Raw genomic sequence first — 16,841 nt, 5'->3', positions numbered from 1 at the left:
GTGGCTTCTTTGCTGGCCTTCTTGACACCAGGCCATCTTCTAAAAGGCTTCGCATCACTGTGCATGCAGATGCACTCACACCTGCCTGCTGCCATTTCTGAGCAAGCTCTACACTGGTGGTGCCCCAATTCCGCAGCTAAATCAACTTTAGGAGACGGTCCTTGCGCTTGCTGGACGTTCTTGGGCACCCTGAAGCCTTCTTCACAATTACTGAACCTCTCTCCTTGAAGTTCTTGATGATCCGATAAATGGTTGATTTAGGTGCAATCTTACTAGCAGCAATATCCTTGCTTGTGAAGCCCTTTTTGTACAAAGCAATGATGACTGCACGTGTTTCCTTGCAGGTAACCATGGTTAACAGAGGAAGAGCAATGATTTTAAGCACCACCCTCCTTTTAAAGCTTCCAGTCTGTTATTCTAACTCAATCAGCATGACAGAGTGATCTCCAGCCTAGTCCTCGTCAACACTCATCTGTGTTAATGAGAGACTCACTGACCTGATGTCAGCTGGTCCTTTTGTGGCAGGGCTGAAATGCAGTGTAAATGTTGTTTTTGGGATAAAGTTCATTGTCATGGCAAGGTGGGACTTTGAAATTAATTGCAATTCATCTGATCACTCTTCATGACATTCTGGAGTATATGCTAATTGTCATTATAAAAACTGAGGCAGCAGACTTTATGAAAAATAATATTTGTGTCATTCTCAAAACTTTTGGCCATGACTATAGAAGAAACAAAAGAAATTGCATTCCTACTTTTGCATTACTTCATACTCTTTTTGCTTTGTGATGATTACAGTCCTTGTTACATGTTACAATTGAGTGCTTTCGCTTGTGTATAATGTTGGGTGGAGAAAAAAGTGCATCTATACAAAGCAGTTTTTGTGTCTTTAACAAAGCCCACAAATGCACTAAATTTGAAAGGAACCTTATAGTCGGACACGTTAAAAGGATGACCCCTCCATCTCTGGCACCCGCTGTTACTTATAAATTGAGCAACTTCCACTTTGTATAGCAATGTCTGTAAGGCATGTATGGGATCAGTAGTTGACGGGAAATGCTGGCCCTTATAGTCCCACTTTGGAAGTAAGTTGCCTCTCAATTTAAAAACACATGAATATGTGACTCAATATAGAGACTTGTTTAAATTGTTTAAAAGACTACCCAATGGCATAAGTGGCAGGTAGCTTACCATATATTTGCAAATGTGTGTAGCTAAGACTTCTTCATGTTATTTACATATAGATGGTATTTTTTTTTTACTGGTTAACAGCAGTGTTCTGCGGGATATTTGCATATGACAGCCAACCTCAAAGTTGACTTTTCATATATAAAGCATGAAGATAAATTCGCCATGTGTAAGATTATGTTATTAAAATACTATTATTATATCATTGTACAAGTAAAGAACCTATTTCATACATATATCTTTGTGTTGTGAATATGAATTTATAATGTCTTGATGCAGGAGATATATATAACTCTGACATACAGAAAATTCGTTTTGAAGGACTGAAGTAGGCGTGTCATAAGAGGGAAAGTGTAAAATTGTGTGGTTATGTAACGAACATATCCAGGAGCAGAATACGGAGATAGCGCGCAATGTATAGTATAATGTATAAAATAATTTGTTTCATTGCCCAATATATGCACTTATAATACGACTTGAGATAAAAATGCAACCTTCAGCCTGCAATAATATACATTTCTGCTTATGGATCTATGTCCTCTTATGCTTCTTTCCAAACTGTCTATCTTTTTGGTGTGATATATGGATTGTTATGATAAATATGATGGCTCCAAAAAAAGAGAGTTTGGAACCTATATAATAGTTTCCAGAGGAACCTAAAGTAGACACAAACAAGTTTGCAGTACAACCAGGTCCACCTAAGAATGTCTTACCTTGAATAATATAACATATATAGTCCAAAGTGCTCCATGGACCAGAGAAGCCTACAGCCAGCCATCAAATGAATAATGTGGCAGCTCTACATCTCTCCAACAACTGGAAAAAAATGCAACAAAATATATGCTTCATTACCAAAAATATATTTAGAGAAAATTATATTTACTTAATAAAAGGTTTCCAAATTTGGAGTCTTGCTTTAAGTGTACATGTTTGAAATGTTTTACAAGGACGTACCATGTGGGCAGCACGGTGGCTTAGTGGTTAGCACATCTGCCTCCCAGCACTGAGGTCATGAGTTCAATTCCCAACCATGGCCTTATCTGTGTGGAGTTTGCGTGGGTTTCCTCTGGGTACTCTTGTTTTCTCCCACACTCCAAAAGCATACTTGTAGGTTAATTGGCTGCTATCAAAAAAATTGACCCTAGTCTCTCTGTCTGTGTGTGTATGTTAGGGAATTTAGACTGTAAGCTCCAATGGGGCAGGGACTGATGTGAGTGAGTTCTCTGTACAGCGCTGCAGATTTAGTGGCACTATATAAATTGCTGATGATGAATAGGTACCTCATCTTTACACATAGTTGCCTACTCTCCCAGAATTCCCAGGAGGCTCCCAAATTTCAGGGAGTCCTCCCAGACTCCAGGAAGAGTAGGCAAACCTCCTGCATTTGCCAAAATTCACGGAATTGAATGGCGTCATTAAGCCCCGCCCCCACTTTTCAATGCCTTGAATTTCGGCATTTTATAATGGGGGCGGTACTATGGTGACGCAACAACGTCACCACGCCCCCTCCTACCCCCTGTCTCACGTGACTTTTTTTACGTTTTGAAAGTTGGCATGTATGTCTTAACATTTATTGCATAGTTTTAAAGCTTTGTTGCGGCACTGCTGTAAGAGGGCTACTGGAAGCATTGACAAAAAGTGTATATATAAAAGTTTAAGTAGCTTTTCATAACTGACAATATTTGAGATAAGATTGTGATCATGGGGGGAATATAATTTCCCTCTGCACTCCTGTTGGTACTCCAATTGAAGAACACTGCAGTCACTCATTTTTTTCTGAAATTGCAGATGTCCTTAGATTTTGGTAATATTACAGGGGAGCTGTATGAAGGAGATACACTCCAATAGATCAAGTGCTTGTTTTTATGACAACAAGGGTACAAAAGGAATTGCACTTACATGTGGATGTATAACCAGGCACATTGAAACATTTAACAGGACGTTCCCCATCGGCAATCACACCAGGTTACAAAGATGGTAATCTTGTTCATTTATAGGTTTCAAAGGATTCAACTGCCCATGTTATAATAAAAAAAAGGCTTCATACAGCTCCCCGTTATATTACCGGTGAGTACTTTGCCTGTGTAGCAATAAATCCTGGAGCCAGTAGCGTTCATCCTGCAGGTTGTTACAGTTGAGGTTGAAGTTGTGCTGATTAGAACTCAGAGCTGATGGCTCCTGCTTACAACTGACTTTTACATTGGTAACCAGTGACTTTTTACTTGCACTTTAAGTGCCAATAAAAACGAACATCAGATGCATTTTACTAGCTTTTTAGAGCTCCCTTTAGAATCCCCATTAGTGCAAAACATTTAACACGCCAATGGGTATGGAAATGCTAGGAACAATGGGCTCTAGTGTGATACCCATTTACATGTCTTAAAAACTCATATAAAGTGCGTTTAAAAAAACGCCAGTGGGTGTGATCCCGAAGTCCGTAGTATTGGTAGGTAGCATGAAGTTGGCTGGACCTAACTGATTGTCTTGAAAGTGGCTACAAGCAGAACATTAAGCATTACCAATTAATAATACGTGTGAAAGCGTTCACTGAGTATGGAGAAAAAGCCGCCACATCCATCATTAGTACACACATTTTGATTCCAATACCTTTCAGCTCTATTAACCTCTTCTTCTAAACACAATGCTCCTCTTGAATTATTTATAAAGCAAATTGAATTCTCTAGAGGTGGCACGAGCATATTTCAAAGCACATAAGAATTTCTAGCTGTTAACTTTGGAGTTTTATGAAAACAGAGTAATGTTTAATATCTATTGGAAGAACCATAAACCTGCAGTTATATCCAGATATTAATAACAAGCTTGGCTATACAATACATTTGTAGCCTAAGCATGAACAGAGTTTCCACATTGTAAATCGTGAATCTGCTGCACAAAAAAAACATTTTTATAAAGTAAATATACATTTTAATTAAGGATTGATTTACCTCTGTTTGCAGTTGTACATATGCAAGAATGCATAGTTATGGAAAGTCCTGCTACTAATTAATTACTCCCTCCTTATTCCTGCATAGTGTGTGCTTGTGTGTGTGTGGAGTCAGGGAGGGCTCATTCTGTGAGACATATATTGGTACTGACACTTTCAGATGTTGTTACATCGCAGACTGAAGAGTTGGCACCATGTGTTTGGTGGAAGGTCCATCATTATGCTGCATTAGACCAAACTCTGCCCATCAGGTCCTCCCTTCTGAATATATGATTTTATCAGCAATTGAAAGAAAGTGGGTTCTAAATTAGAAGATTACAGGAGCATAACAGTGCGAAAGGTTCCGCCACCACCACCAGTATTCCCAAAGAGAGTATTAATTGTAGTCTTCCCCTCATCCCTTCTCCTGATCAAATGATACGCCCATGAGGTCTAGCTTGGTGAAGACTAAGGGATATATTTACTAAACTACGGGTTTAAAAAACTGGTGTGATGTTGCCTACAGCAACCAATCCGATTCTAGCTGTCATTTTGAAAATTGTACTAGATAAATGATAACTAGAATCGGATTGGTTGCATCTCCACTTTTTCAAACCTGCAGTTTAGTAAATATAACCCTAAAGCTTCTCTGAGACTTTATTTTTTAATTAACTTTATGTTTTAATTAGCAGTTGTGAATTACAAACAGGAATGTGAGACAGTGGAATGTAAACCAATCATAATCATAGTAAAAAAAACACATAAAGTAATTAAAGAGATATACAAACTGGAACATGAATTGGCATAGAAGTTATAAGTGAAGAGGGCAGAAGGTGATGGGGGGTGCTCGTTTTCTGAGATTTTTTTAAGAGTTCAGAAATCAGTGACAGATAGTGAGAGTTTTTGACTGTTAGCGTGTGTAATCCATAATAATTGGTGTTGGGCCGCACACCAAGTGACGGGATCCTTGTCCAACCACACAGATGGGGTGACAGATTTGGCAAGATCCAGATGTTCAGTGCTAAGTGCTGGATAACTTTCAGCTAGACTGGGGCCTATTAGGGCAGTTGGAAGTTCACTGCACACAAAGTCCAATAGTGGTCATCTTCCGGCTGCATTTAACAACATGTAAGTTCCAGTAATTATTCTATCAGTTTTGATCTGCTAGTTGTCAGTCATCACGCATGTTTTAGGTGCACACATGCTGCAATATAGGATATAACATTGTAGATATCACAGCATGTGTGGCCATCTGTGTTGGAAACAATGGAAATCTGAAGAGGTGACCTTGACTCTTGATGGTAAAGTATATATATGCCCAGGGGCTACATATATGAAAATGATTTATTATTTTAATCATAAATGCACCTGGGCCTGATTAAGTGTTTAGAATGCCCTCGGCTAATACGCTCATAGCGCCCCCTAGTCTTCCACACCAGACTACTACGCAATAGGTAAAAAAAGGACTCTTCCTTAATTTAAAGTCTGACACCCTTTACCTCCCCCTCCCCCACCAATGTTTATATTCTCGTGTTTTTGAAACTCAGCTTTTTTAAAGGACCACAACAATCTTTGTCACTCATTGTGCATTCATTAAAATGAGAACTGTGGCATGAACGAGCACTACTGAAGGTGAAGATGTGAAGGGGCTGTCTCATGTGCACCTGTCGCCGTTCTTGTCTCTTCTAAACGTTGATCCTTAAGCACCCACCCAAGGATGACTAATTGTCTTCAGCCTTTACCATGGGAATACACCAAGATTAAAACCGTACTACATTTTTAATGCATGTTTTTTTGTTACTATGGAGAACAACTATTCTCTTCTATTTTAAATTGAATTTCAGTTTAGTTTCAGTTTATACCTCCCCCTGTCAATTTTGCAACTTTGCACTTCCAAATATTTTACAACCCACCCCCCCCCCCCCCCCCCCCCCAAGACTCACACCCTAGGCAGCTTATTGGATAATCAGACCCTGAAATTCACACTGGCCCACAGCCAGGTTACTTTTGCTAGTACTATTTATTCCGGTGGTAATCGTTTTCACGATTTCACGATTACCACCATAACTACACCAAGGGCTCCTCCAATTAAAAACCGAATCTGTAAAAAAAAACTATTTAAAGCGACAATGTCTGATTAAGTGTTTAAACACTTAACCTGCGGAGTTTTACATTGCCGCTTTAAATTAAAAGGGATAGAAGTTGCAATGACGTTAAAGTCTAATGACGGACACCTCAATAGTCGGAGTCACTTGAAGTCAGCGTCCTGCGCCGATTGGACATCTCCAATGTCGGTATGCAGGTAAGTCTGCTTCTCTATAAATCATTTTTTTACAGATTTGGCTTTTATTTGGAGGAGTCCTCGGTGTCAGAATATTCATCACCGACCACCCGTACCCAACCCATTTATTCTACATTCTAATACTCATACTTCAGCAGCTATTATTCTCATAAAAATTATTTATAAAGTGCACATAGCAGCTATAAGCGTATTTCGGGTATGTAAGTGGTAAAATAAGTGGAACAGTAAGAACAACCTAAAGATTACTCTGGGCATTCTATAACACAAATTCACAGATGATGTTCAGGTCGGACAGAAAAGTATTCTCAGTAAGTATTGTCTGGCAATTTGAATGTGCAGCATGGGATGAATAAGTAATATTCTAAGGAAAGTAAGACACAGTGTGAAGACTGGAACAAGTAGACATGTTTTGACATTTGTGCTTAGAAGATGAGAGCTGAACGAGAGGACTTAAAAGCCCAGGAATAGAATAGATCACTTGGAGCCATATTGATTAGAACTAGTTCATGCCAAAGTGTAAGATATATGATAATATTAGTGCTAACATCCAGATCTTTATTCAGAAATCAGTCTAAATATACTTTATATTATTTTGTAAACTTTGTAAGTACCACTGTTAATTTATTGCAGTTATTCCTGGTTGTTTTACTAATGTTCAGCTCATGTCACAATGATCATATTATTTATGGAGTGCTGCTAATGAGACCAAAGAAGCAACTACTGAAATATTATTGCATATCCCAGTATACCATTGATATATACATTGTTAGAAACATGCCAGCTATTATTATCAACCAATGAAGCATTTACCTATATAAAATAGCAACTTTCATAAAAGTTCAAGGGCAGTGTCAAGGTTGCTTTCTTTTCTATCCACTAGCCTATGAGTTGACATTTTCCTGCAACACTCTTCTTAATAGAGAATTAGGGCCTGATTCACCTTCGGACGTGAGTACCTTTGCATGTCATATCTTGCGTGAAATGTGGTAGAACAGTGCAACTCATGTCCAAACTGTCACGAACTCAGAGTCGGACGGGACCTCGGGATCTGCTCAGGTGCACACCATGCCAGTGAGGCACGGAGTCTAACAGAAAGAGAGGTGTTCACCAGGGACCCCCGCAAGTTAATTAAGTAGAATTAACAGAAAAGTTGGGGGTAAATGTATCAAGCTGAGAGTTTTCCGGCAGGTTTGAAAAACCAATCAGATTCTAGCTATCATTTATTCAGTACATTCTACAAAATGATATCTAGAATCTGATTGGTTGCTTTAGGCAACATATCCACTTTTCAAACCTGCTGAAACTCGCAGCTTGATACATTTACCCCCTAGTGTCACTTACTGGTTTTTGCGCTTACTTGTTTTGTGTGCTACATGAAAAAACAGCCAGTATTTATCTTATGTGCAAAATAATAAACTAATTTGCACCCCTTGCATTGTAACATGGTTTTGTCCAGAAGAAAACTTATTCATTTAGTTGCCTTACTTTATTTAATGAATCAGGCCCAGTGTCTTTTGCTCAATTAAAAGGCGTATGTTTGTTTTGTTTTTAACTATACTTTTCTTAGTATTATGGAATTTTTTTGTGGAAAACATTAAGGCATCAATTACCTCAGAAGTTAAACTTTCAAAATATAGAAGTAACCTGTCAATGTATGGATTGTCACATTGAGACTTCTAAATCAACATAAATTATGTTGCAGAAGAATTTATTTCTGAGAATTCCAGTTACAGGTCAGACTGTTGAGGCAATACTTTAATGAGCATTCAAATCATGGGATTCTGTCTTAGCACTTGTCTTTGTCTTTATCTGAATACACAGTACTTAAGTTCTTAACTCAAATGTCTGTCATATAAATGGCATTCCCATTTATATGACATGGTAACTGCTCATTGGATTGCTTATTTGCATATTGTAACTAAGGTATAAATATAAGGTCTTTGTTACCCTATTTATAAAATATGTTCTCCCCTCAAAAGCACAAAAAATCCTTTGATTTTCCTTAGAGCTCAATCAACCACTGAGACTAGAGAAAGATGAATACTGATCGATAAGTCCACATCTGATTCCTACCATCCAGAAATGTTGGCATCATAATATGTTAGGTATCCTGTGGGCCATATGATAGTTGCAGTTCAACTCCCACTCTCCCAAATGCATAGATTTACTGCTGATGCGATCTACTTTCATATGGTCTTATCTCTTTTCTTGGCATCTGAGATCTGTGCTGTGCCTAAACCATGAAAATTTGACACTACCTGAATTGAGACAGGAATCAAGTTCCAAGAGCTCTGGATATTGTGGTTGTCACAACCAAATTTCCAATAGGATGTATTCCATATATCAACCAGAATTTGCACTAGCAGAATGGATGCACAGAGTCTAATGAGCCTCCCCTTCTTGGTTTTTACCAGGACCTGCCTCAAGGTGGTATGGGCTTCGCTGTCAGGAACTCGCAGGTCATGGCCCTCTAAACTCACTTCTGGTGTGATGGAGAGAGGTAATTGTATAGAGTAATGAGATCCAGTAGAGAAGGTCAACATTCCAGGGTCTGGTAGACGAGCTTACAAAGTGCAAAATCAGAATCCAAAAGCATAGTGAGCAACAAGTCGAGGTCACACAGGAGTTCAAATTAGAAAAGGCAGGTGTTATGTCTGGTACTATCTCTCGAATGCACAAAGATATTTAATAGCAAAATATAGCAGAATTACAGCAAACTATGATAAAGTATAAGAAAGTATTACAAAAATACAAAAAAGTATAACTGATACACTACGCAGCAAACCCCTGGATCCAGGGACAGCCATCAGTCCTGAAGTCTGTGTTGGCAAAGAGAGTGAATGATACTGTTCAGTGACTTTTTATGCAGTTTGAGTTAACAAAAAAACAGTGATGATGTCACAGTGTAGAAAAAGATAAAATAAGGTCCTTCTTCATTATTTCAGTGTGTAAGACAGTCCAGTAAAATGCAGATCATAGGTCAGTTCAAAGGATTCTTCTCCAAAGGTGGGGGCAAGTAATTCCAATAGCTGAGCACATGCCTTGCCTGAGGGAATCAGCCAAAACTGGTTTGAACTAACCCTTTTTACAAAGTATATTTTAGCATGAATATAATAATAATTATAACTAGCGATTACTTCTCCAATGGTACCAGATTCCTGCTGGTAAAAAGTGGATTAATATAGGACCAAACACCATACATTTCTTAGGACCTGAACCATAAATACCTTTAATGTAAATTTATCTTTGTATAAGTAACCTTTAAGTCTTACTAATAAAATAATGTGAGTTGGAACTTTATTAAAAGTGAACTATTTACAAATGTATGTGTAAATGTAAGTGTATTTGCTGTGTTTTCCTATGTGATTGCGTATTTATCATTCGTACTACGAATCACAATCGCACAGGATTCCATAATAACCGATATTTATTCATTTAAAATGACTTCATCCAATTATTGAACTTTGACACAGGTAAGAAGTATAACAGGGAAAACGGAGTAAGGAGCTGTGGTAGAGAAATCTGTTACTCAGACAATGAATCAGTGTTCAGAGCCTGTTTAAATAGTGATGCAGGTTTTGAATGTCTCGTCCCTGGAGTTGTGATCACATGACCCCAAGTATTATAATTTTGGAAGGGCCGGGCAACCTTTTTATACAGCAGAGGCTGTCAATGATGAAGGAGAACCCAAGAAGTGGTGTAGAAGCCATGGGGCTGGCACTTGAACCACATATTCCTGTTGATCTTGTATTGAATTGGCAGATGGAAATTTGTTAAAGGTGGAAAGTCGATCAATGACAAGTTTTAACTGAGAAATGTGAAAAACATTAGACACCTGTAAGGTTGGAAGTAAATCTATAATGAAGACTACTGGGTTGATGACTTCCAAAATTTTAAAAGGAACAATACAACAAGGTGCCAATTTCATTGTTTGAATGTTAAAAGTAGACCAGCTAACCTTGTCTCCAGGTTTTAAAAGAGGAACAGGACACCTTTTCCTATCAGTAGCATTTATATGATGAGACAATATTATAATGATTAATCTTTATTTATTGGGCGCCACAGGGTTTCCGCAGTGCTGTACAGAGAACAGACAGTGGACCTTACAGAGAAAACAGTACATAACAATAAACAAAAAATACCAGGGGGTAAATGTATCAAGCTATGAGCTTCAAACATGTTTGAAAAGTTAAGATCTTGCCTATAGCAACCAATCAGGTTGTAGTTATCATTTATTTAGTTCATTTTACAAAATGATAGCTTACTAGAATCTGATTGGTTGCTACAGGCAACATCTCCAGTTTTCAAACGAGCCAGAAACTTTATGGCTTGATACAATTACCCCCAGGAATTCAAAGCTCCAATAAAGCTTGCATAGTGAAGAAGGAACAGAAGAATAGGTAGAGAAACAAGAGGGAAGAGGGCCCTGCTCGTAAAAGCTTACATCCTTAAGGGAAGGCAGAGAGACAGGAGGCACAATGGGGAGTCAGAGGATATCAATTGCAAGAGAAGCAAGAAGCGGATCAGAGGGAGATAGAGGAGATTGAGCATGGAGAGAAGGTTAAGTGGATGGCTGGTAGGCTTTGGGGAACAGATGAGTTTTAAGTGCCCGCTTGAAGATGCACAAATTAGGAGACAGTCAGTTGGACCGTGGGAAGTTGTTGCAGTGGAGGGGGCAGCCCAGGAGAAATACTGGATTCTGGAGTGGGATGAGGTTATCAGAGTGGAGGAGAGGCGACGCTCATTGGCCGATCACAGGGAATGAGTGTGAATGGAGAGAAGGTTAGAGATGTATGGGACAGTGGAGTGGGGGAGGGTGAGAAGTTTGAAAAGGATCCTGTAGGGCAGTGGTCAGGGAACAGGGGTAAATTACCCCAAAAGGGGTAAAAATAAAATTCCTGGGGGTAATGCTGCCGATTCACATGCTGTCAGTTGGATTGTAGACCCTTTATATGTGAAATTGCTGTTGTACCAGAAGAGCCTCAAGGGTTGGCAGAGGCACTTCTTGAGCTTCGATGCAATAATGAAGCACGTATTGCATTTGATAACAAAGCAGATCTGTCATATTTTTGGATGTCAACAGCTGCATAGGCATTCAAAATTGCACATGAGGAGGCAGTCAAAAAGTTGCTGCCTTTTGCAACAACCTACCTTTGTGAACAAAGATTTTCCACTCTAACGAACATAAAAACAAAGCAGAGAAATCGATTGGACGCTGAAGACTGTATCCAAATTGCTCTGACATCAAAATGCCCCAATATTGATGCTCTCGTATCAAAAATGAAGCAACATCATTTCTCCAAAAGCTGAAGTTTTGAAGTTGAAGCTTTCAAAGAAACTTTGAATAGATTCAATAAAATTTTGAAGTCCAATAATTAATAATATACAATTGAAGTTCCCTAAATCATCGTCTGGAATTGGATAGCATACTAGTCTAGTGATTGTGTCCCTTGACAGAATCGCAGAATGCTAGAGACATTAGGAATTGGTGCATGGACAATGGGAGTCTTTGAGACTTACCAGGAATTTGGGAGTCTCTCGGACATTATGGAAGTGTAGGCAAAAATTAGGAAAACTATGTCTAGGGCATGGTCCCAATAATAAGGGACTACAACCACGTCTCTCTTGTGTCTAGTGAAATACCCTAGTGTCTAATTCAGCTCCCATTAAGGATAGGGGAGAATACAGAAAATCGAGCTGATGAAGGAAATGTAGAGAAGGGAGGACTTCTATGTCCGACAGGTCTATGGCCTGAATCTACCTGGTGTTCATGTGTCTAGCACCCGAATTAACTGGTGGCCACAGGTTCGAGGCCTGAACTAATATTGGGGCACGGGCCTAGTGCCCGAATGTAATATGTCCATGGGCCTAGCTCCTGACTCTAATGCCTGAAGGGCTTACCTGTTCTGGCAGCTTTCATTGACAGCTGGGAGGAGCCGTGAAAACTCTTTGCATTTCCTTTGCCGCTGTTCCAGTGACACACGTCCGATTCCTCTTCCAGAAGAGGAATCGAGCCCAATGTTCTTGAGCCCAATGTCTTCAGCCTGCTTTTCTTTTCTAGCGTCTTGTAGTCATGATCGCAACATCTTCTTCTTTTCTTCTCTGGCATCTTCCTCTCTGGAGTCCAACGTCCTCTCAAGCTCTTTTCTTGTTCAACGCCTTGTCTGACTGAGCCTGCTTGAAATGGCTAAGTATAAGCCGTTGCCAGGGGGAGGAGATAAACAGAAAACTTAGGGTTTGGATTTTATTTCCCTAGACCCTGTTTGTTAAGCCATCACCCAACTGTTCATCGCCACAGAGATCCATTGTCCAATTCAACCGATCCCATACACCATGCATAGATAACAAATTTAGAAATGATGTTAGTCATTTAAGTGATAATTTTTATTTTTTTTTGTATGCTGTCAGGCAATTGGTTGCCATGAGGGAATAAAGGGCAGTCAGTCCCCGTGAAATTCTGCCACCTTCCCACAAACCCAGCTTTGTAAATACAAACATACATTTCTGTCTCACTGCCTGTGGTCTACTATTGTAAATATATCAGGTTTTTAAGAAATCACTCACCATTTCCCTATTGGTTAAATTTATTTTGCCTTTTTCTGAATCAACACAGAATTTAAAAAAGGTTGAAAGAATGACTTGTGTATTTCAGCCTTACAATCTATGTGGCTATTTGTGTGTTGGTAAATGTGAATTTATTGCATCTCTTACCAATGCTGTCTTTGGCTGATTTACCTATACGTATTAGTAGGGAGTATGTATTATTTAAGTAATTTACTATATGTTTCCTGACTATTGTTGTGGATAAACAATGCAAATAATACACATTCCAATGTGTTCTAGGAAATATGAAGATGAATTAGACATGGATAAAGTAACGGCAGCTATGGTGCTGACTAGTCTGTCTACCAGTCCGTTGGTTCGCAGTCCTCCAGTTCGACTTACCGGTAAGTATTTTCAGGAAAAGTCTATTACTCTTCCAAGATATGTATAATGATTACATACTTACATTATACACTTAGGGCCTGAGTCATCAAGGAAAGCAAAGCAAGCAAAATGAGTAACTTTGCACCTGGGCTAAACCATGTTGTATTGGAGGGGGAGGTAAATTTAAAATGTGGGGACAGCTTTATAGTTGGGGTAGGGAATGTCCTAGATTAACTTTAAATTTCATTGTAAAAATAAAGCTATTGAGTATTTGTGTGCTTCATTAAAAAGTATTATTTTCCTTATATGCAAAATAATAAACTAATTTGCACCCCTTGCATTGTAACATGGTTTGTACCGGAGAACATCTACTTTTTTTTGCCTTACCTACCTTAATGACTCAGGCCCTTAGTGCATATAAACATTATAGTGGGTATCATTTATGACCCACAAAACATATTGATGTTTTTTTTCAGATATAATGGCCCCTATGTTACCACCTGGTACATATATGAGAGCAGGGTCTAAATTGCCATTTCATGGTCCATTAGAGCAGGTGCACAGTACTTAATAAATTTATGATCCATGACTTAAATGCATGTTTTCCAAAGTGAAAAGCAATTAAATCCAAATATGTGTAATATCAAGACAATGATATTCATTAGATTTCATGTCCAGCAAAATTATTATTGTTTTTTTAGTTTGTAATGCCCAATTCTGCGCATGTTTGACAAGGATTTCTCATCATAATGCGAAGGAGTACCCTTGATGTAGAGAATAAAAAAAAGTTTCAATCTAATGTTTCTACATGATCGTCTTTACCAAAAAGGTACACACTTGTTAGCACTTGTCCTTACCAGTGCAATTCTGCACTGTGCAATTATGTAACCTACATACTGGTAGGTTAATTGGCTGCTAACAAAATTTACCCTAGTCTGTCTCTGTGTATCTATGTGTGTGTTAGGGAATTTAGACTGTAAGCTCCAATTGGGCAGGGACTGATGTGAATGAGTTCTCTGTACAGCGCTGCGGAATTAGTGGCGCTATATAAATAAATGATGATGATGATGATATATCAAACACAGTATAAATAAAGTATTGGTTCATATTTTATTCTAAACATTTAATCTGACAACCCAATGTCATAGGTCCTCTGAGTAGCAACCTACACTCTCATCTATGTGCTAAATATCACTGAAGTGCTGTCAAAATCATATGGCCTTGGCTCACAGCTACAGGGACTACATCGTGACAAAGTAACATTTGGCATTTGTAGGATGTCTAAATGGCAACTAACCCAACTTGAATTAATATTTGCAAGTGAAATAGGAAAGAAATCTCCCAGCATTTGGCTACACCTGAATTTTTTTAAGGTAGCAGCTACCGGGTCAGTCTATAAAGGGTGTAACCAAGTATTTCTTAACAACTTTGTTGCCCAAAATTATTTAGGTTTTTATGTGCATGTATGCTATGTAATTATTAGTGATGATTTTAAAAAAAACAAAAAAAAACATACAATTTTATGCAAATTATCTTGGTATTTGGTTTGGCACAAAGAGGGAATCTGAAAGGATTTTTTTGCGCTTCATTTTTAATATATCAGTTTCCTTAACAGTTTAGTTGTATCTATACAGCTGGAAGGCTAAATATACAGGTGTGATTGAGAGCTGGCATATTTTCTTCCAGCTGTCTTCACTAGCCTACACTTATGTCAACTCTGAGACTCACCTTCGGGAATCGTTCTTAATCTCCTCCCCTCTCCTATGTAATTATCTTCTAATCTCGCACCATTTTCATGCTTTGCTCATTATACCCCTTCAAGCTTGTGTTTTCCACACACAGGTGCTGGTATTTGGCTTGATCACTAAACAGGATGTTTGTGTTCAGGTCCCTAAGAGATGTATACAATGTAAAGTCAAACATGGGGTATATACATATAATATTGCACTTCTATTGACAGATGTAAATGGTTCTTGGACAGAAGCCGGGTTTGTTCCTTCTAGCACCAGCAGCAGTGGTTATTGGAGCTGGAATACAACCAGTGACTGCTCCAATCCATCAACCCCATCCCCACCATTATCTGCTGACAGCTTCAAGCACTTCCGCTGCCTGGTTCATCCAGACGAAACCACCGATGACACAGACCCCAGCAATCTCTTATTCGAAGACCCTGTCCCAAGAAAAAGAAAGGTCTGCTTACATTATGAACTATTTCTTTTTCAATTTCTTTTAAAATATATATTTTTTTTAGTCATTTGTTTTATGTGAAGCTCTCACAGTGCAATAATGTTCTCCTAAGATTTAGATGTTAAGTCTGGTATTACAGAGATGAAGGGATCAGTCAGAAATGTGAACTGGGCTTTGCATGTCTTAACCATGGTACACATTACTGAGATCCCTAATAAATCCATTTACAGAATTGTGTCGTTCCAATGTCTTTTTGATGGAGCACAATCCTTACATCATCCCAAGGCCACTTCTGGGACCAGTACCCACTACAATATTATATCTATGCCCTGTGATGTGATGTTTTTAATATGCCAGTGGGTACACAATTTCATTATATATTAGAGCTCATGGATACATATATACAGTATGTCACAGTTTAAAAACAATGCCTGCAATATCTGCACTTTATTCACTCCATAAACTACACCCCGGGAGACAATAAATGCTAGCGGAGAAAGAATGTTACCAGTGACAGAACTAATAGTTCCTGGTGCTTAGTGGAGATAGGAACCCCTGACATGTCCTCTCCATTAGAATCACCTACCACACACACACACCACACTTACTTTGTCTGCAGATATTCTGGCATCTGTCCCCTTGGTCTCTTGTCTGTCGTCTTTTATTTCTTTTCCCCCATATGCCACCATGGATCCTGCTGTGTCTCCTATCTGCTTCCACGTTATGCCTGCCCCCCTGGTTTATTGTTCCTCTTGCTTGTTCCTCATTATCTCTTTGTATCCCTCTTCTTATTCATCTCATTCGTTTTCCATATTCGTCTGCCTTTCATGTGAGGTGTTATGTATGTCTAGTTGCTATCCAATGGCGATTGTCCACTTCAAATTGTGTGGTTCCAAAGCACAATGCGATTTAATAGCAAAAAGCAGCAGAGTAACAATTCAATAATATAAGTTGTGATTAATTACGCTCCTCCACGTCATAGCTTGGTATTCGCATAATTTTAGACATAGACAACCAGATTGATAGATATTAATTTGAAATTACCATATCCAATTATTTGACTTACACAGAGGGTTCCAGTACAACTTGCCCCATCCTTTGGAACCAATGCACTGTGCACAGGAGATATGAGACGTCCTACTTATGAATTCCTGTGCGGTTCTAGAAGTCATAGCTGGGACCACAGGTCTCCTGGACCCAGATGGGGCATTGTGGGGGATCCTGCCTGACCTATTAATGTGAACAAGGCACACCAGCTGTTCTGTACTGTGGGCAGCATTATAGACAAGAAAAACAATAGCCAAACAATGTATA

At 38.8% G+C, this 16,841-nt stretch overlaps 1 protein-coding gene across 1 annotated transcript in view; it reads left to right on the top strand.

Moving 5' to 3' along the window:
• Window positions 1–16,841, top strand: part of ZNF704 (zinc finger protein 704) — a 95,628-nt gene that overhangs the window by 50,241 nt on the left and 28,546 nt on the right. The window contains exons 3-4 of the mRNA XM_075214426.1: window positions 13,257–13,360; window positions 15,301–15,530. Coding sequence (XP_075070527.1) covers window positions 13,257–13,360; window positions 15,301–15,530 — 334 coding nt within the window. The remainder of the gene's footprint in view (window positions 1–13,256; window positions 13,361–15,300; window positions 15,531–16,841) is intronic.

The sequence above is a fragment of the Mixophyes fleayi genome, chromosome 5, assembly GCF_038048845.1.
Source record: "Mixophyes fleayi isolate aMixFle1 chromosome 5, aMixFle1.hap1, whole genome shotgun sequence".
NCBI classification, from domain to species: Eukaryota; Metazoa; Chordata; class Amphibia; order Anura; family Limnodynastidae; genus Mixophyes; species Mixophyes fleayi.
The sequence above is the reverse complement of the archived record's forward strand: the minus strand, read 5'-3'. Positions and strand labels throughout refer to the sequence as shown.